The 21,217-nt window shown below is 44.6% G+C and overlaps 1 protein-coding gene across 1 annotated transcript; it reads left to right on the top strand.

Moving 5' to 3' along the window:
- Positions 1–6,096: 6,096 nt before the first annotated feature.
- On the top strand, positions 6,097–18,516 carry LOC139171695 (pyruvate dehydrogenase phosphatase regulatory subunit, mitochondrial-like). The gene is made up of 8 exons (XM_070760132.1): positions 6,097–6,172; positions 6,736–6,817; positions 6,901–7,064; positions 10,326–10,447; positions 12,244–12,361; positions 12,615–12,764; positions 16,002–16,194; positions 18,384–18,516. Exons 1-8 carry the CDS (start codon positions 6,112–6,114, stop codon positions 18,514–18,516), a joined length of 1,023 nt encoding a protein of 340 aa, XP_070616233.1. The 5' UTR covers positions 6,097–6,111.
- The last annotated feature ends 2,701 nt before the right edge of the window (positions 18,517–21,217 follow it).

The following is a 21,217-nucleotide window of genomic DNA, read 5'->3' as shown; positions in this document are numbered from 1 at the left end:
GCCGGCCGGCCCCGCTGGGGGGGTTACGGTGGATAACCCCCGTACAACCGGTGTGTGTGCAATGGATACTGACTCACCCCTGCCATCCAATGGGGCCCCAAGGGCCCCGGCCGCCGAACTGGCATCCTGTACCCTTGGGTCGCTCTGGTCCGGAGCTGGATCTTGCGCATCCCCGCTGACAGGAGGGGCTCCCAACGCTGCCGAGGGCCTGGATCCGCTGTGTGCTCCAAAGGCGGCTTCCCAGCGGGCGTCCATCCGGTCCAGGCGATCTAGTAACGCAGAAAAAGATTGAGCCGAGATAATGGGTACCGAGCCTGGATTGGCCTGGGTGACAGGAGGGGGCTGAGCACGAGGGGAAGGAACTATCTCCCCCTCCCTAGCCCGCAGTGAAGGGACCCTCGCCCTCCGAGGGCGGGGACCCATGGGGCCCTGGGTAGGGGCACGCCTCTTGGGAGCCATGCAGGCAATCCCTCTACAATCCCAAGGGTAAAGTTAAGATAGTAGGCCCAAACCAGGCCTGTTCACCCCCAGCCACCCGGAAGGGAGGTCTTGTGTTCTGGAAACCCTGGGAAACCGCTAACCGGGAAAACCTGGATGCCTCTACAACCTAGGCTAAGACACCCAAACAGGGGGCCCCTGGGACTGGATCGCACCACTAGGTGCGGTACTTAATCCCACTACCTTAAGCTAAGGCCACCCTTGCCTCAAAGTGCTTAAATCCCCTTGTCCTAAAAACAAAAGCTTATCCTCCCCCTGGCCCTTACAGCCCACCTTAGTAAAACACCACCCCGGTGGGGTGTGAGGGGGGGAGCAGGGGGGGACTGGGAAGGTGATGTGTGTGGGGGGGGGGTTTAAACACCCCTTAAGGGGGGGCGATGTTGCTAATCCCCAACGCAAACCAAATCCCCAAATGAAATCTATTTTTATTATTTTATTTTTTATTTTTTATTTTTACAATTGATTTAATTTAACCTATTACTAAATTAAAGAATCAGAGGCTGAAAGCCTCTGACTGAACAAAATTGCCTACCAGGTGAGGCCCTTATGCCTCGCTATACCTATACCCCCACACCCGTCCCGAGAGTAGGCTACCCCACCCTCTCGCTCCCCAAGTAATAAAAGTAAAGAAACCAAAAAAAAAAAGAGTCAGAGGCCCGTAAGCCCCTGACCCGACAAGCCTGAAACGAGGCCTGGACAGGCCCCGCCATGTGGTCCCAGTCGAGCGAGCAGCAAACGTCTGGAGCTTGTTCGCTGTTCGCTGCAAAGCGCAATGGAGGTCCCTTCCAGATCGCCCTTTAAATAGTGCGATCGGGGACCCGGCAGAGCAAGCCGGCAGCGCGCTTTTATTGGCGCACTGCCAGAAGTGCTGAGCCCTGAGAAGAGCTGGCTCAGCGTCGCCACCCGCCCTGTGGCAATTTCAGCCGGCGGCTTTAAGAACCGCCGGCTGGGCATACATGAGAGAGAGAAGGGGGAAAGACAGGAAAAGTACCCAGAAATGAGACAGTGGTATAAATTTGAGGAGGGATGATTGATGATTGACTGTATTTATAAGGGGATGTTACATGGGATTGTATATATGAGGGGGTTATTTATGTATGTATGTATGTATGTATGTATGTATGCATGCATGCATGCATGTATTTATTTATTTGATTTGTGTCATTTTGGTTGGTGGTGTGCCCCAGGATTTTGTAAATGTAAAAAATGTGCCGCGGCTCAAAAAAGGTTGAAAATCACTGATCTAGATAACCAATCTAATTGAATTCAACTTTGATTTCCCCTTAACCTTATTAAATCGATATTGTTATCCTCTTACAAATCAAAATAGGCCGTCATACCTACTCCTCCTTCTTATACATTCTTCTGAAAAGAACTAAAAACCCTTATACCACCTTTTCCTAACTAATAAAAAGAATATTTTTAAAGAGAAGGAAAAAGAAAATAATAAAAAAAGATGGAGCGCATCTTCAGGTGGTGCCCTCCGTCTGGTATGCTGGGACGCTTGACTATTGTGGGACTATTGTGCCTACGGACCCTGTCCTTCTGTCCTATTATCCTTTGTTATGTTAATACAAATTTTATATTTCTGTATTTCTATACTAGTTGGACAAATATAATAAATAAATGAATATAAACAGGTCCATTGAGTTGCGGCAACAAAGGATGAGAACTTTCCTCCCTTTTCAGTCGCATATCTCCCCCTCCCCCGTTTCTATGGCAGCCAGTAGCAAGCAAGCATAATGGAGACTGACAGGGGCCTTCACAAGCTGGCCAGAGGCCTTTGCTTGCAGGGCTAATAAAGAGCCTGAAGTAGTAAACATCATTTAATTGTGACCCGTGTTTCACAGCTAAGGTTTGTGTGAGCGGTTAAACATCACTTGGAAGATTTCCTCAGATGCCCAATAAAGAAATTACATTAATAGAACTGAAAGAAGCGATACAAAAACAAAAAGATAATAAATAGGCAGACCCAGACGAGATCCCTTCAGAATTCTAAAAGAGATGTATGAAGAACTAGAAATGATATTATTAGAATTATATAATGCGGTTCTCAAAGAAGGAAGGATACCCAATTCCTGGAAAGAAACCTTTATAGTCCTTAGACCACCCCCCCCCCCAAAAAAAAAGATATGGATTTTACTTTAATTCAGAATTACAGACCGATATTGCTCCCAAATCTAGATTCTAAAATTTTCAGTTCAATATTGGCCCAAAGATTAAAAGATAATTTGAATAATTTTACCTGACCTAGCTAACAGACAAATAAAAAATAACTTAATGATAATAATGGATGTCCTGGAATACTATGAAAAGCATTGTGAGAAACAACTCGCATTAATTTTCTTAGATGCTCAAAAGGTGTTCGACAACAACAGTGTTTTATGCTGAGTCAATTGGATTATATAGAATTTGGTGATAAATTTCTTAGGGCTATCAGGGCAATTTATTCTGAACAAATAGCAAAAGTAGCAATTAGTGGAGAGACAACAACTAAAATAAATTTCCAGTAAGGAACAAGGCAAGGATGACCTCTGTCACCTTTACTATTTATTTTAACATTAGAAACATTAAACAGAAGTATTAGGAACTGGGACCAAATAAAAGGGCTACAGGTTAAAAGAAAGAAATTAATAAACTACAAGTTTTGTTGATGATCTTGTGATTATATTAGATGATCCAAGAAATTGTAATGGTACTGTGAAAAAGAAAAATATGTTCTGGGTTTGGAAAAAAATTGGTAGAAAAAAGTTTCAGATATGAAAACTGACTGGGTGACCTTGGGACAGTTGCTCTCAGCCCAGCCTAATTCATAGTATCCTTGTGGGGAAAATAGACAAGCAGATTAGCAAAGTTTTCCACCATATTTATTTATTTATTTTTATTTTATTTATTTATTTTTGTCAAATACATATTGTAGTAGCAGAATAAAAAATTAATGATCATAATGAGGACCCGGATTGTGGGAGCAATAGGCTGGCTCTGTTAAAAAGTGCTATTGCTAACATGCTGTAAGTTGCCCTGAGTCTAAGGAAAAGGGCGGCATAAAAAAAAATTAAATAAATAAATAAATAAATAATAAAAAGCGAGTGGAGATTATTGCACTTGCAGAATGAATTTTTGTCGTGCCTATATTCTTTATTTTGGTGGAATTATAGTTTTGCCCCAACATTTCTTATTAGCCCTGAGCTCTTCACATTAGAGATGCTACTGCTGCCTGATCTCATTGAAGTCCCTGCATATTTTCCAAGCGTACATAATGAAAAGCATGTTCCTCTTTTGCAGGCTTAACAACATCTATACATTTGGGACAGGAAGATGTTCTCCGCCCAGAGATTTGTGGCCACCCAGTGGAGGAAGATGACAGCGACACTGGGGAGGATGTGTGGCAAGACCCATTCCCAAAACCCATTGCCAAAAGAGGCAAAAGCTGTTATATGTGGAGGTGGAATAGTGGGCACATCAGTGGCTTACCATCTTGCCAAGCTAGGATGGAAGGACATTGTCCTTCTTGAACAGGGCAGGTAATTGATTATCTTTTTGGAAAATTTTACCAACCCTGTATAGTCACGAGGCCACGAGATGGGCATCTGACTGGAGTTGAACAGCTCTGGACGTCTGTCAGCAGATCTCTTTAGGGGGGGAAAAAGCTTTCAAAATACAGAAACTCTTCTCGCGAGGGCAAGCAGTTCACAACTTCTGACAGCGAGAAGAGTTTCTGTATTTTGCAAGCTTTTTTTCCTTCAAGAGACCAGCCGACAGACACTCGGAGCTGTTCAACTCCAGTCAGACATCCGTCTCATGGTGGGACGCAGTTTGGGAGTGTCAGGTCGGGTGGGACGGAGCTGACCGGGAGATGGGGACGGCCCACCCAGCTCCACCTCACCTGTCATACTCACATTGCAGACCACTGTGAAACGTGTGTACTACATGGGACTTGTAGCTCCATTGCGTTCCTCAGCGTTTTGTTCAAGGAAGGAAGCCCATGATACTGGCAAAGGAAAACTTTGAGACCTTTGATTGAACTCGCGAGAAGTTTTTGTTTGCTGGTTCACTGGGCTTCCTTCCCTGGACACAGTGCTGAGGAACATGATGGATCTTCAAGTCCCAGGTAAGACCCGCATCTTGCAGTTCTCTGCCACCTCCTGGCCAGATGTCCATCCTAGACGCTCGTCCAGAGCAGTTGGTGCCCTGGCTGGGTTTGGAAGCTAAAGAGCCAGCATTTGGGGGAAAGAAAGAAAGAAACTGCTGCTGCTTTCCTTCCATGTATCCCAAAGCAGAAGCAGCAAAAGTCTTTGTTTCTTGCCCCAAACTCTGGCTCTTCAGCTGTTGTGGGAGAGGATGACCTTGATTCTGGTCGCTTCTGCCTGTCTCGATTCTCCCCCTTGCCGCATGAGAGAGACCGAGCAAGAGCAATCGAGAGGCAGCTACGTGCACACGCTGCGGGACTGTCTGGGCTGCATCTGGCAATGTTTCCAAACACGCTCCTCTTCCTTGGCCAAACCGCCAATGAGACAATCAGCTGCACCTCCCCGCCCAGCCTTCCTCACCTGTTAGGAGGGGAAGGAAGACAGGAAGGAAGGAAGGAAGGAAGGAAATGGAGGGGGAAGGGAGGGAAGAAGGAAAAAAGAAAAGAAAGGAAAAAGAAAGATGGTAGGAAGGAAGACAGACAGAAAAAGAAAGGGAGGAAGAAGGAAAGAAAAATAAAGAAAAAAAGATGGTAGGAAGGAAGACAGAAAAAAAAGAAAAAGATGGTAGATAGGAAGGAAGAGAGACAGAAAGGAAAAGAAAGAACAAAAAAGAAAAAGGTAGAAAGAAAGAAAAAGATCGTAGGAAGGAAGACAAAAGGAAAGAAAAAGAAAGAAAGAATGGGAAGGGAGAGGAGAAAGAAAGAAGGAAAGAAAGGCTTATGACCACAATTGTGCCTAACACTTTGGTTGCTAAGCAAGAGCATCTTTAAGTGAGCTTCACCACATTTTACAGGCTGGCCACGCCCACTCAGTCAGTCATTGACCACCAAGCCACACTCACCTGAGGGGGGGGGGGTGTGGCGGTGAGGATGAATTTGTAGCACCAAGAGGGCGGTGGACTGAAAAGGTTTGGGAACCACTGGGCTAGAATGAATGAATTGATCCTCTATTCCAGTGGTATCAGGTCAAGGTCCACAGGGTGCTTAAATTTGGCCCACGGTGCCGGCCTGGAAATAGCAAAGGACCGTCCGATGGTGCATCTGGCAGACAAAATGGGGTTCAGGGGCGTTTGTGCAGCCCTGCACCTGCACCCCATTTTCTAGCTGGCTGGCTTCCTGCAGCACTTTACCTGCCAAATTGGGTGTGGGGGCAGGGCCATGTGGCCATCCAGGCAGAAAATGGGGCATGCAGGGGGGCTCATGTGCCCCCTGCCCATTTTCTGCAGGAGGCGTTCGTCCCCTCTCTTTTTCACACGCACACACACACAGCTGCCTCCCCCAGGACTCCCTGTTCTCGTCTCCCTCTTGGGAAATGGAATTTCTCTTCAGCTGTCTGGCTTTTCTCTTTCAGGCTGGCAGGTGGTTCCACTGGGTTCTCTGCGGGCATATTAACAACAGTGCGGGATTTGGAGGTTGAAGTGAAGATGGCCCACTGTTCTAAGCAGCTCTACCAACAGCTGGAGCAAGAGACAGGGGTGAACACTGGTAAGCTCTGGAGGTATCCATTTGGGGAAACAAGACCTCCTGTATCTACCTTGCTCGCACCCTCCAACTGTATCAGGAGCTGGGGGAGAGTGGAGTAGAGTGGGATAAGTATAGAATAGAAATGGGATGGGAAGGGAAAGGAAAGGAAATGATAGGATATCAAAATCCCAAAAGAGTGACTCTGCCATTCAGTCAAGAGAAGTGGGGTTGCGGGTTTTATTTATTAGCATTTCCGGTATGAAAGGATGTTTTTACAATATATATCCTGGCACCAAGCATCTTGAGATCTCTTCATCTTGGGAGATGGTTTATGAGTGCGAGCAATATAGAATATCTCACTGGAATAGGGACCAGAAGAGGCTCAGAGAAACGTATGGCTATCTGGCTCCCAGAGCAGTTGCAGAGAATTCTGGGAGGTGATGCCCATTCATCCAGGATGGGAAACGCTGCTCTTAGCATCTGCTTCCTTCCATTATTCTCCCATCCAAGAGAAAGGAATGCAGAAAATGGCTCTTTTGGTGTCACCACACGGAGGCTGAGCATGGGCTGTTTCTTTGTTCCAGGTTACACCACGACGGGCTCCATCTCCCTAGCACAGACCCAAGACCGACTGACCTCTCTGATGCGGATAGCCTCGCAACTCAAGTAAGCTGGCGCATAGGCACATGTGGTGGGACAGCCCCAGCCTGGGTGGAGCAAATGTAACGGTTCCTGTGTGTCTCCTGCAGAATCATGGATATTCCCTGCGAGGTTATCCCGCCAGAGAGAGTGGCTCAGCTCCACCCCTTGGTAAATACCAGCGACCTGGTGGGAGCCCTGCATGTGCCTGAGGATGCAGTCCTTTCCCCAACTCAGGTGACCTTCGCTTTGGCCAATGGGGCTGCAGCAAATGGTATGTCCCAGCCTCCCCAGAGTCCTGCAGGGGCTTCCTTTCTAAGAGGGTGGGCACTGCTTGGGAGGGTGGTGGGTGGAGTGATGCTGCAAAACCACAGGGAGAGACTCCCCTCCATCTTTCCTTTAAGGCAGTGTCAAAATCCATTTCATTGAGGGCCATACCAGGGTTGTGTTTCACCTCGCAGGCCCAGATGCTGTGCCCAAGGTGGGTGTGCCCAGCTGGGTGTCATTCATGTTGGGGGAGTCCATGGGACACCCAAGCAGTCAGCCAGTGAAAACAGGGCTGGGGAGGGCTGCATGCATGTGCCCCCCCAACTCTGCTTTCACTGGCAGAGGGCAGCAGCAGGAAAGTGTCGCAGTCAAATATGGAGCCCTGGAGGGGCGCATTCAGCCCTCCCAAGCTCCGTTTTCACTGGCAGAGATACCACGGGACGATCCTTTACTGTTTCTAGTGTTTGGGTGTATGTTGCTTTATGAACATTTTGTGGGAAGCAGGTTTGGTTTGATGGTTCTGGAGGGAACTATTATAGACCTTATCCTGAAAGCGAGGAAGCTTCATCTGACGGGGAGTAATATAATTATCAGTGCATCCTGTGCTTCTACTCTGTGCAGGACCTGGGCGGGATCTCTTGTCTGGAGTGGCATGAAAAAGTCCATCCCTGCATTTGTGGATTCAGGGGTTGGGCTGCAGGTTCATTCTGGGACTGTCCAGCTAAAAGGGTCAGGGCATTGTGGTAGACAAGACCTTTCTCTGGCTTGAAAGTGTCTGTCCTTGACAGTAGACAGTATTGGGTCTCCAAACCTGGCCACCTTAAGACTTGTGGACTTCTTAAAATTGCCAAGATTGGGCATCCACTCTTTTATCTCTGGGGGAACCTCATTGGGGGAAAGTGGCCACCTGTAGGTTTTAGGAGCCCTCCTTCGCCCTCTAGTGAGAGCAAAGTGCACTGGCAAGAGGGCATGCTGTGAATCGAGTAGGCATTGCAGAGCGCTGTGTTTTTTAAAGCAGCATTGTGCTCTTTGTAGTGAGCAAGAGGAGGCCATATCAAGAAATCCCAAAGGATTTGAAGATGTTCTTAGGCCCAGATTGCAAAACAACCCTGGTGGCTTTCTTGGACCTCGGTGGAGATTTTTTAAAAATCCTTAGCTCATTACTCTAAATGCGCTAATCAGTTACAAACAATGACAGCGTCACATAGTTGACGACTGACATCTCCCTGCCACTTCCAAGAGGCCAAATGTCGAGTCCTTCCAGCTCAGTGGTGTACAACCCCCTTGGCCGCACCAGTAACTGTGGTAGGCCAAAGAACTCTGTGCCAAGTGGGCCTTCCAGTTGCGGCAGTGGCACTTAGATTTATACAACACTTTGCAGAGCTTTTTCATTTGGCACCATTAGCCTGCAATTCTGCATTATAAGCACTCTGCCACCAGGGCTCTACAATTATTCTGTTTCCATGTTTGCAATTTGTTTAATTGCTGCAACTGAATTCCTTAAGTTTCTTTGGTGTTGAGTGCCACAAAGAGACGTCTTGCATGCAGATGCAGTTCTGGAACAATAATCCTATCCATAAACTCCCACCTTTGCTTAAGAGCATCAGAACTGCCCTTCTGGGTTAGGTCAAAGTTAGTCTTTACTCATTCTGGCAGAGTTTGCTCAAGATTTCTGGGCAGGAGTTGAACATGGCTTCTGCCTACATCTGTTTCAAGGTGTCTTGCTGTGAAATGATATCCTTTTTAAGGCAGCATTCCGTGTGTCAGACTGGGCTTGTCAAGGAGCGTGAGTGGCCGTGAGGTGCTGTTGACTTGTCTTTCTTGCAGGGTGGCTGTGAGAACTGCTCCAAGGAAATCAACAGAGTCCGAATGAACAACAAAAAGCATTTATTAGTCTTTTTCAAAAGGCCACAAATGGAAGGAGAATTTTTAGTTCTCCAAACCAAAGGCAGCATTGTCATATGAGTACATGATATGTTTGTATATATACAAAATCATTCCTATAGGCCAACAACAACCTTACTCCTCTATTTCCATTGTTTCACTCCCCTTATGTAACACCTTGGCATTACACTCTGGTGACTTCCAGCATGGAAATTCCCTAAAACGTCACATCGTTTCTCACATCTGCACGCCTCATTTCTGTTGTCAGTATTTGTTTGTTTGTTTGTTTGTTTGTTTGTTTGTTTGTTTGTTTGTTTGTTTGTTAGGACTTCTAGCCCTTCTCCATAGACTCAGGGCGGCTTACAAAACAAGCATGTCCCTATTTCACACCCTCTCTTCCCGTCAGCATAACACATCCTGTTTATGCCCCTTTTTCTATGAGAACAGAGAAGCGGAAAGAAAGCTGACAGGGAAAAAATAGATTTTGATATTGTTTTTATTAATTTATTTTATTTTAATTTATTATTATTATTTAGTAGATTTTAATTTAATTAATAATATTATTTTGATATTTTGCCCTAAAGATAGCTGTGCTATTGCTCTTATTTCTTACGAGAATAAAGGTACATTTATTATTTATCTATCTATCTATCTATCTATCTATCTATCTATCTATCTATTTATTAGATTTGTATGGCGCCCCTCCCCGAAGACTCGGAGGGGCTCACAACAATAAAACAGTACAAATCCAATTGATTAAAACAATTTAAAAACCCTTAATATAAAAAGCAATTATACATCTCATATAAACCATACATAAAACAGAAACCGGCCAGGGGAATCATTTTTCCCATGCCTGACGACAGAGGTGGATTTTAAGGAGTTTACGAAAGGCAAGGAGGGTGGGGGCAATCCTAATCTCCATGGGGAGTTGATCCAGAGGGTCAGGGCGGCCAGAGAGAAGGCTCTTCCCCTGGGTCCCGCCAAATGACATTGTTTCATCAACGGGACCTGGAGAAGACCAATCTGTGGGACCTAACCGGTCGCTGGGATTCGTGCAGCAGAAGGCGGTCCCGGAGATATTCTGGTCAGATGCCATGAACGGCTTTATAGGTCATAACAAACACTTTGAATTGTGACAGGAAACTGATCGGCAACCAATGCAGACTGCGGAGTGTTGGTGTAACATGGGCATACCTAGAGAAGCCCATGATTGCTCTCACAGCTGCATTTTGCATGATCTGAAGTTTCTGAACACACTTCAGAGGTAGCCCCACAGTGGCACTTTGGGTGAGCAGAGTGCAAGAGTTACAGTGAAAGATTAGGTGCTTGGCAGCTTTCCCTTGCAATGGATCACCCAGGATATCTGCTCTTGTCTCCCCAGGGGTTCAAATCCACGAAAGAACGAGTGTCGTACATATCTTGGGCCAGAAGGGCTGCGTATCCGGGGTGGAGACCAACAGAGGGGTGATTGACTGCCCGTACTTTGTCAACTGTGCTGGGCAGGTGAGACCCTGATTGGACCGTGGGGCTGAAGGACTTGTGGGTCTCACCATGGCTTGGTCCTCTTGTGGGGACGGAGGCGGGGGGTATACTGGGACTGCCTGCCAAAGTAAACTTATCGCGGATTTTACATGGCCGCATCTTTTGTACAATAAACGAGAAGCCCTTGTTCAGTTTGGCAAGAATCTCACTTTATTAGATGTGGAATAGAATGAAATGACCTGGAAGGGGCCTTGGAGATCATCTAGTCCAACCCCCTGCTCAAGCAGGAGAACCCATAGCATTTACTGTCCAGTCTTTTCTTAAAAGCCTCCAGTGATGGGTCACCCATGATTTCTGGTGGCAAGCTGTTCCACTGCCTAATTATCCTCTCTATTAGGAAATTTCTCCTTAATTCCAGGTTGTTTTTCTCTTTGATTAGATTAGAATAGAATAGTACAGAGCTGGAAGGGACCTTAGAGGTCTTCTAGTCCAACCCCCTGATCAAGAAGGAGAACCCATTCCATTTCAGACAATGACTGTCCAATCTCTTCATAAAAGCCTCCGGTGGCAAGCCGTTACACTGGTTAATCGTCCTCTCTGTTAGGAAGTTTCTCCTTAATTCCAGGTTGCTTTCCTCCATGATTAGACTCTATTGCAATTATGCTAAATGGGGTGGCTGGTGGGATGGAAGGCAGTGGGCGAGTGGAGGGCTCCTTGTTTTTGCCAGAAGACCAGAAGGGGCTCATGAGAAGTCATTTATCTGCTTTTCTCAGCATTTTGTTTGGCTTCTGTGATCCTCGCTCATCATGCAGAGCATGGAATTGTGCTCAGCGAGTGTTAAACCATATTAGCCAATATTTTCTAACCGTTTGTGTGCTGCACCAGTTGAAAAAACAGGCTATAAAACGAAATAATACGTAACTGATTTCTTATGTATTTTGTCTCTGGTGACAAGAGATGTAAGGAACAGCTCCTTGATACTTCTTCCCTGGCAGTTGTTCCCATCCATCCTGCAATCTTTCTTCCTTGTGCTACATGTTAGATATACATTAACACTGGTGTTGCCTTGGCAACAATAAGAATCTCATTAATTAAATTCCCTTCTATTAGGGCAGATCCCGAATTGACCAAAAAGAGTTTATAGATGGTATTAAAGCTGCTTCTTAAAATAACAGTAATTCTAGATTGAGCTGGAAAAACTGTAACCATCATGTTCGTAGTACTATTTCTGAAGTTGATATCTGCTTGTTCTGCTTGAATTTTTTTTGAAAGAAATGATAAACCAATTTAAATGGTTAAGTCATTTAAACCTAATATTACTGTTAATTTTCCCCAGCCCTTAAAATGCAGCATAAAAATAATTCAGTATTGAATTATTACTAAATTCATTGTAGCAAAATACCCTTTCTTTACATCAGTGATATCTAAAGATATAGGAAAAATTAAACACAACATAAAAATTGTTTTGAAGCACTTTGTTTAAAGCTTATTTTACTCACTTTTAGTTTCTATAGTTTCAGTTTAAGGAAAAAAATTCCTAATGGATTAAACGCAAGTGTCCTTTTGGAATAAAATATTGAAAATTAACAGTTGTTTCTGCCCTTGAGGTTACAAAGTGACTTACATACAGTTCTAAATTTTCTGGGTTTTTATTGATTCCTATAAAATGTGAGGGTTAGGGGTTTTTTTAAAAAATATATGGTGTTTTTTATTCCTGCATTTAAACAGTGGGCTGAAATGTTTCTTTGAAACAGTGTAGCACAAGTTGAAGAATGAGCCCCACTGACATAAAACCTGCCCTTCTTCTTTGCTTTCAGTGGGCTTACGACCTCGACATTTCTGATGAAAAACCTGGCCATATCCCTCTGCATCCCTGCGAGCACTTTAATGTGGTGACGTGCCCCCCGAAGACCCCGTTGGAGACCAGCATGCCAAGTGAGGAACCTTCTCTTGCGCTGCCCTGCAGATGCTTGGGCTTTGTCACAATGGGAGGCCAGGGGTGTGTTGGTGCAGAGGTGCTTGGCATCCACCTGCAAAGCAAAGGTTGGAAGCGCCTGGCCCGGTGTGCAGTGGGGCCCTTAGCAAGCAAGGAGAGTCCCCCTCCTCTCATTTTGGGTTGATTCCCCCACCCTACCCCGCATCCTGTTTTTCTCTCCTGAGTTCAAGTCTTTGCTTCTCTCCTCTGCAGCCATCATCGACCTGGACAGCAGGATATATGTCCGTAGCTGGCTTGGGGGCATCCTCTCAGGGGGCTTTGAGAGGAACCCCAAGCCAGTATTCACCAGGGAGAAAACCCAGTTGGAGATAAGACAGCTGAACGAAGACTGGGATCACTTTGGTAAGGCAGCCAGGCCATGGGTGTAAAGCAGAGATGGGGAACTATGGTCCAGGCGTGAAATTCAAAAAAAATTCCCTACCGGTTCTGTGGACATTGCTTGGCAGGCATGGCAGGGGAAGGATACTGCAAAGTCCCTATTCCCTCCCCACTCCAAGGGAATGATATTGCAAAGTCCCCATTTCCTCCCCATTCTGGGAGCAGCCAGAGGTGTTTGCTGGTTCTGTGAACCACCCAGGATTTGTGCTACCATTTTTCCAGAACCTGCTGAATTTCACCCCTACTATGAATTGTGGACTTCAACTGCCATCGTTGCAACTGGCTGGGGAATTCTGGGAGTTGAAATCCACACGTCATACAGGGGCCATAGTTCCCCACCCCTGGTGTAAAGGAACCCCCATTTTACTTCTTTCTTTTTCTTTATTTCTTCCGTTTTGATGCTGCCCCTCAAAATTGAAGCTGACAAAACCAAAGAATTGTCTGGGTGACCGAGCAAAGCAATTGGGGAATGAAAGGGCTCCCCAGTGCTGCTTTGCCTTTGGTTTTGGGGGGAACTTTGCACATGTATCCTGGTTGCTCTTTTCCACTTTCCCTTTTTTTCACATGATTGAGGTATCTTTCCTGCCAGGTAAATGCAGGTAGTCCTCGCCTTATGACAAAAATTGAGCCCAGAATGTATGTTGCTAAATGAGACATTTGTTAAGTGGAATTTGCCCCATTTTACAACTTTTTGCCACAACTGTTAAATGAATCATTTCAGTTGTTAAATTAGTAACACGGTTGTTAAGTGAATCTGGCTTCCCCATTGACTTTGCTTGTCAGAAGGTGACAAAAAGGGATCACACGACCCTGGGACACAGCAACTGTCATAAATGTGAAGCGCTTGTCGAGCAGAATACTGGTTGTCCTTAACTTATGACTGCAGTTGAGGCCAACATTTCTGTTGCTAAATGACACATTCCTTAAGTGAGTTTTGCCCCATTTTACGACACTTTCTTGCCTAGGTTGCTAAATGAATAGAATAGAATAGAATAGAATTTTATTGGCCATGTGTGATTGGACACACAAGGAATTTGTCTTGGTGCATATGCTCTCAACGTACATAAAAGAAAAAAATACATTTGTCAAGAATCATGTGGTACAACACTAAGTGATTGTCATAGGGGTCAAATAAGCAATGAAGAAACAATCAATATAATAAAATTTTTGGATACAAGCAACAAGTTACAGTCATACAGTCCTAAGTGAGAGGAAAAGGATGATAGGAAAGATGAGAAAAACTAGTAAAATAGAAGTGCAGATTTAGTAAAAAGTCTGACAGTGTTGAGGGAATTATTTGTTTATTAGAGTGATGGCATTTGGGAAAAAACTGTTCTTGTGTCTAATTTTATTGGTGTGCAGTGCTCTGTAGGGATGTTTGGAGGGTAGGAGTTGAAACAGTTTATGCCCAGGATGCGACGGATCCGTAAATATTTTCCCCGCCCTCTTTTTGACTCGTGCAGTATACAGGCCTTAATGGAAGGCAGGTTGGCAGCAATTGTTTTTTCTGCAGTTCTAATTATCCTCTGAAGGGTGTCGGTCCTGTTGGGTTGCAGCACCAAACCAGTCAGTTATAGAGGTGCATATTACAGACTCAATGATTCCTCTGTAGAACTGTATCAGCAGCTCCTTGGGCAGTTTGAGTTTCCTGAGCTGGTGCAGAAAGAACATTCTTTGTTGTGCTTTTTTGATGATGTTTTTGATGTTAGGTGACCATTTTAGGTCTTGAGATATGATAGAACCTAGAAATTTGAAGGTCTCTACTGTTGATACTGTGTTGTCTAGTATTGTGAGAAGTGGAAGGGTGGAAAGGTTTCTCCTAAAGTCTACCACCATTTCTATGGTTTCGAGTGTGTTCAATTCTAGATTGTTCTGGTCACACCACAAGGATAGTTGTTCAACTTCCTGTCTGTATGCGGATTCATCATTGTCTCGAATGAGTCCGATCAATGTTGTATCATCTGCAAACTTCAGTAGTTTAACAGATGGATCATTTGAGATGCAGTCATTAGTGTATAGAGAGAAGAAAAGTGGTGAGAATACATGGCCTTGGGGGGCATCTATGCTAATTGTACATGTATCTGATGTGATTTTTCCTAGCTTCACCTGCTGTTTTTTGTCTTTTAGTAAGCTTGTGATCCACTTACATGTGTGTTCAGGTACCGCTAGCTGATTTAGTTTGGTTAAGAGAATGTCCGGTATGATGGTATTGAATGCTGAACTGAAGTCTACAAAGAGGACCCTAGCATAGGTCATTGGAGATTCAAGATGTTGAAGGATGTAGTGTAGAGCCATATTAACAGCATCATCTGTTGATCTATTTGCTTGGTATGCAAATTGCAGGGGGTCTAACAGTGGATCCGTGATGGTTTTCAAGTGGAACATCACTAGCCTTTCAAAGGTTTTCATAAGTACAGATGTTAGAGCAACTGGTTCCTTGATGGAGGGCTTCTTCGGCACTGGGATGATAGTTGAACGTTTGAAGCAGGAAGGAACATAGCACAACTCTAGTGATTTGTTAAAGATTTGGGTGAAGATGGGGGCCAATTGCTCAGCACAGACTTTTAAGCAAGAAGGAGTTATCTTGTCTGGGCCTGGTGCTTTTCCAGGCTTCTGTCTGTGAAATAGATCTTTCACTTCCTTTTCTGTGATCACTAGGGGTTGTAAACCCAACGGGATGGGTTCAGTTGTAGAAGATTTAGCTGTTGTTGGTGTGCCTGGGATGGAGGTTGTGCAGATAAGTGGTTGTGATTTCTTTTCAAACCTGCAGTAGAACATGTACATAACTACAGTTCTTAAGTTGGTAACACGGTTGTTAAATGAATCTGGCTTCAAGGTCACAAAGAGTGACCTGTGAGCTCAGGACACTGCAGCCATCATAAATATGAATCCATTGCCAAGCATCCCGATTTTGATCACATGATTACTGGGATGCTGCAGTGGTTGTAAGTGGGAAAAATGGCCATACATCACATTTTTGAGACTGTTGTAACTTCAAATTGTCCCTAAATGAAGTGTTGTAAGTTGAGGATTATCTGTAGAAAACAGGGTGGGCTGGAAAGTGGCTTTGCTCTGTGGAAACCCCTGTAAGTGTCATTGCTGGGAACTGGCACACTCTTTGGGTGGTGGGAGGGGCGGTGGGTCATCTCCTTTCTTTGCCATTGATGGAGATCCTTATCTGCTCTCTCTTGGGGGGATTAGAGCCACTGCTGGGAGCTTTGCTGCACAGGATGCCGAAGATAAGTTCCATGCACATCAAGCAGCTAGTAAATGGCCCGGAAGGATTTACACCAGACCTGCGCTGCCTAATGGGTGAATCCCCCACCTGTAAGGGCTATTTTGTCCTGGCAGGATTCAACGCGGCTGGGACATCGCTTGGAGGAGGGGCAGGCAAGTAAGTACACTCAAAAGACAGCTTACAATAGCATTACTTCCACCTGTAGGGATTCAGCTCCAGTGATCTCAGAGGTCAATGTCTTAGAAGAACTTGAACGATTAAAGATAAATAAGGCAATGGGTCCAGATGGCATCCACCCCAGAGTTCTTAAAGAACTCAGATCTGTTATTGCTACCCCTCTGACTGATTTGTTTAACCAATCCCATTTAACAGGAGGTGTTCCTGATGATTGGAGAATGGCCAGTGTTGTGCCTATCCAAAAGAAGGGCAGCTTGTACAAAATGGGAAAAACAGAAATTTGCCTATTGGGGAAGGTATAATTGGAAAAATCACATTGTGTGCAGAAATGGATTAACCAAAGAAATAAAAAATATAGAGGAGCAAGAGTACATTAACTGTTGGAGTAGGGGGGGAAAGTAAAATCAGAGACATATCACAGACATACCAGAATAAGATCTTTGCTAAAACTCGATGTATATATGTAAATATAATGTATGTAATAGTAAATAAACACCATTAGATTTGTACTACAGGCACATCACAAAAATGTCCAATTTTATTTTAATGTTTTTTTCTTTTCTGTGTGAGTTTAATTCTTTGTATTTTGTGTATTTAAATAAATTTTACTTTAAAAAAAAGAAGGGCAGCAGAGAAGCTGGTAACTACAGGCCAGTTAGCTTGACATCAGTTATAGTTAAAATGATGGAGACTCTACTCAAAACAGAGGATAAATCAGCATCTAAAACACAATAACTTATTGGAACCAAACCAGCATGGCTTTACTGAGGGCAAATCATGTCAGACTAACCTCATTGATTTCTTTGACTATGTCACAAAGCTGTTGGATGAAGGTGGTGCCATGGATATTGCCTATCTGGACTTCAGCAAAGCCTTTCATACGGTTCTACATAAAGGGCTGATAGATAAATTAGTGAAGATTGGACTTAATCCCTGGATAATTCAGTGGATTTGCAGCTGGTTGAAGCGTAGATATCAGAGGGTTGTTGTTAATGGCGAGCAGAGACTGATTACATGTGGTGTGCCATGAGGGTCTGTTCTGGGTTCTATTCTTTTTAATATGTTTGTGAGTGACATAAGGGAATGTTTGGTAGGGAAGGCTTGCCTATTTGCCGATGACTGTAAAGTGTGCGATAGGGTTAATATTCCTGGAGGCGTCTGTAATATGGCAAATTATTTAGCTTTACTAGATAAGTAGTCAAAGCAATGGAAACTGCAGTTTAATATTTCCAAATGTAAAATAATGCACTTGAGAAAAAGGAATCCTCAATCTGAGTATTGTATTGGTAGTTCTGTGTTAGCAAAAACTTCAGAAGAGAAGGATTTAGCGGTAGTGATTTCTAACAGTCTCAAAATGTGGAAACGGTGCGGTCAGGTGGTAAGGAAAGCAAGTAGAATGCTTGGCTGCATAGCTAGAGGTATAACAAGCAGGAAGAGAGAGATTGTGATCCCGCTTATAGAGCACTGGTGAGACCACATCTGGAATACTGTGTTCAGTTCTGGAGACTTCACCTACAAAAAGACATTGATAAAATTGAACGGGTTCAAAGACAGGCTACAAAAATGGTGGAAGATCTTAAGCAGGAAAGACTTAATGCACTCAATCTGTATAGTCTGGAGGACAGAAGGGAAAGAGAGGACATGATCGAAACATTTAAATATGGTAAAAGGTTAAATAAGGTTCAGGAGGGAAGTTTTTTAATAGGAAAGTTAACACAAGAACAAGGGGTCACAATCTGAGGTTGGTTGGGGGAAAGAACAGAAGCAATGTGAGAAAATATAATTTTACTGAAAGAATAGTAGATGCTTGGAACAAACTTCCAGCAGACGTGGTCGGTAAATCCACAGTAACTGAATTTAAACATGTCTGGGATAAACATATATCCATCTTAGGATAAAATACAGGAAATAATATAAGAGCAGAGTAGATGGACCAGGAGGTCTTTTTTTACTGTCAATCTTTTGTTTCCTGTCGAAGAGGTAGAGCTTGGGGGTGGTTTCTCTGTAACAATGGGTTTTCTGGATCTCTTCAGGAGATTCAAAAGATACCTGTCCATGTGTGTTTATGTGTGTGCGTGTGTGTATCCTTTGATACAATTTGAACTGCAAACTGACAGACCTGTTGGCCTTCACAGCATCTCTGAAGCTCTGTGTGTTTCTGATAACAGGTACCTGGCTGAGTGGATGGCAAATGGCTACCCTTCTGACAATGTCTGGCCCTTGGACCTGAAGCGCTTTGGAGATGAGCAGAGAGGGCGTACTTTACTCTTTCGTCAGATCATGGAAGTGATGTATAAGTAGCCCCAAGGTTTCGCTGCTTCTCTTGTTCCCTGGACTCGTAATGCGGCTCATGGAGGTGGATGAAGGTTGCTCCAGTTTCCTGGCTGGCAGCTGGTGGTTCATTCATTAGAGGCTCTCAGAACAGCCATGGCATGAAGCTCAAGCCTTTGGAAGCTGTTCCTCAATGGGTGGAAATATTTATTATTGTCCTTGGTTGCACAGTCAGCCAAATGCCTAGACTGAATCTGCCCTTTGCAATTGACTGATGATGATTTTGTCAATGCCAATGGTGTTCAACTACTGCGCCACATGTTTGAGGATTGAAGCCAAGGCAGCTATTGCTATTAGTGTTAACTTTGCTTATCATTGGATGGACTGGAATACGATAATCTCTGCTTTCAACAATATAATCTAGAACTGCTCTGCAGAAGACACTTTCTGGCAGTCCAAATCAAATTCTCTTAAAATCAGATCAAACATCTATATGGTTAATGTTGCGGCACAAAGTTTCAAACGCTGGATCATGTGACTCTTTGTCGGCCCCAGCCTTGACTTTCCCAAAGCAAATCCTAAATGCGCACCTGTTCCTAATACAGTTCTCAGATAGACCACAGCAGCTATGGCTTCCTCTGATGCATCTGAAAATATGTGAAACTCTCTCTGTGCTTCTGACATAGGTGAGATCAAGGTGTACCTTCAAGGTATGATAACTGCTTCCAGAATTGGCAGCATCTCTTTCCAAGTCTTCCATTTGTGTTCTAGGCCTGGCGACAGTGGGTCATCCCAGTCTAGTCTCCTGTGTAATGTCTCCCAGTAAAAGTTTGCCCTGAAGGACCACTGGAGCTGCAAACCCCAGTGTGTGGAATAACAGAGAGGAGTTATTTTGCTTTGCGGCCACAGTAAGCTGTTCCCAGGAAAGACCTTGCATCTTGTCTCTTTTTAAGAGCAATTATACTGTTTTTTGAGGGTAACAAGATGATTAAGGCTCGTTTTGCTGGCATTCCCAGTCTCGCTCTTTTACAATTTATAAGCGAAGGTGAGACCTTTTTTGGCTTCTACACAAAAAAAGTCAAACCATTGTTTTGAGACAATATAGGGCTTCTTAGCTGAAAAGTTCTGGTCATGAACTAGAAATGGTTCTAGTAAATTTTGGGAAGGGTTGGAGCAACCCTCTAAGAGCACCCTGGTGTGTTTGTAGTGAGGGTTGTAATTGGTGTGATTCTAAGGGAGATACTTTTCTGTCTTCTAATAAATCTTTTCTGTCAGTACCTTCTCCTCTTGTAGCCTTGACTGAAGGTGGCCTGATTTTCTGAGTTGCCACTTTTTTGCGGGCTCTCTTACTTTTTCTTCTTCCTTATCCTGAATATGGGGTTCGGTATACCTGCTGTCGGACATTAATGGGGGTGACTGTAGCCCATTGTTGAACTTGCAGAAAAACAGCTATATCTTTTTTCATTGTCTCTACATCATGTTGGTTGGTTATCAGCTACTCAAATATTGAAACAACTGTTTGCATTGTGAGAAGGCATTGCTTTGCCATAAACTCTGTTGTGTTCTCCCATGGTAAACTCTCCACATTCTGAATTAGTTTGTTTCTTGCCTCCCTATCAGCCGTAGCTGGACTCATTGGTTGTGAAAACAGCTGGCCGTTTTGCTCCCCCCCCCCCCCCGCCAACAGTAAAGTTTTGCAGGACCTGTTCTAACCTCTCAAGATTGTTGGAAGTGGAGTGGGGGACAGTTTTACTTAAAAGTCTCTTGCCAGGAAAGTGCTTCTCAATTTTAGGTTGTTTTGCATTCTTCTCTGGTGAGAGAGATCCTGGGCTGGTTCTATGGCACTTATTTCTTTTCCCCATGCCTTATTAGTCCACAACAACCAAAACTTTGTCCATCTCCAAGAAGTATGATTTAAATAAAAATATCCAGTGAGGATACTAAAAATTGTTAAAATAAAATAATCAGTAAAGGGCAGCCATTTGTGGCCCTACTGGAATGCTCCAGTGGTGTTGAGGTGCATGTGTGTGTGTGTGGCATGCACATATGCCTTTTAGCTTCCTGCGCATGCACATGCACTAGAGACCTGGCCCGGTGGTGCGCCACTCTCCACCAAGCCTGGACATGAAGCACCCCAGCCATGGCCCGCGGCACCCATGGTTGATGTCCCTCTCTGGACCTCGGCCCCGCTTTCCCACAGCCCTCCTGCTCCCTGTGCCCAGCCAAGAGTGGCCCAGGCTCCAGCAGCGCCTAGCTGGTCTCCTCCCCAGACTTTTGCGGCTCCTTGATGGGCAGGAGGGGCGGGCTGGTGGGTGGGCGGGCAGACTGTAGCAGAATGCCAGTCAGCGCAAGAAGCTGCACATGCGACACCTGGCCATGTCTTTCTCCCTGGCGAGGTTCCCAGCTGAAGTCAGCAAGAGTGAGTGCAGCTACACCCCAGCAGGAGAAAGCAGCCCGGCGATGACCGGGGCAGCTCCTGCTCTTTTGGAGAGAAAGAAAGTGAGAGGGAGGGAAGGAGGGAAAGAGAGAGAAAGAGAGAAAGAAAAAAGAGAGGAAGAGAAAGAAAGAAGGGAGGGAGGGAGAGTGAGAAAGAGAGAAAAGGAAGGAGGAAGAGAGGGAGAGCAAAAGGGAGGGAAGGAGAGAGGGAGAGAGAAAGAAAAAGAGAGAAGGAGGAAGGAGGAGAGAAAGATAAAAAGAGGAAGGAAAGGAAGGGAGAGAAAGAGAAAGAAAG

Source organism: Erythrolamprus reginae, chromosome 8 (assembly GCF_031021105.1).
Source record: "Erythrolamprus reginae isolate rEryReg1 chromosome 8, rEryReg1.hap1, whole genome shotgun sequence".
In the NCBI taxonomy this organism is placed as follows: Eukaryota; Metazoa; Chordata; class Lepidosauria; order Squamata; family Dipsadidae; genus Erythrolamprus; species Erythrolamprus reginae.
This window is presented reverse-complemented; position numbering and strand designations above follow the sequence as displayed.

Coding starts and splice junctions, on each gene's coding strand:
- LOC139171695 (XM_070760132.1), top strand. CDS start 6,112: ATGGCCCACTGTTCTAAGCAGCTCTACCAACAGCTGGAGCAAGAGACA. Junction 6,818..6,900: donor CGGATAGCCTCGCAACTCAA/GTAAGCTGGCGC, acceptor TGTCTCCTGCAG/AATCATGGATATTCCCTGCG. Junction 12,765..16,001: donor CGAAGACTGGGATCACTTTG/GTAAGGCAGCCA, acceptor TGGGGGGATTAG/AGCCACTGCTGGGAGCTTTG.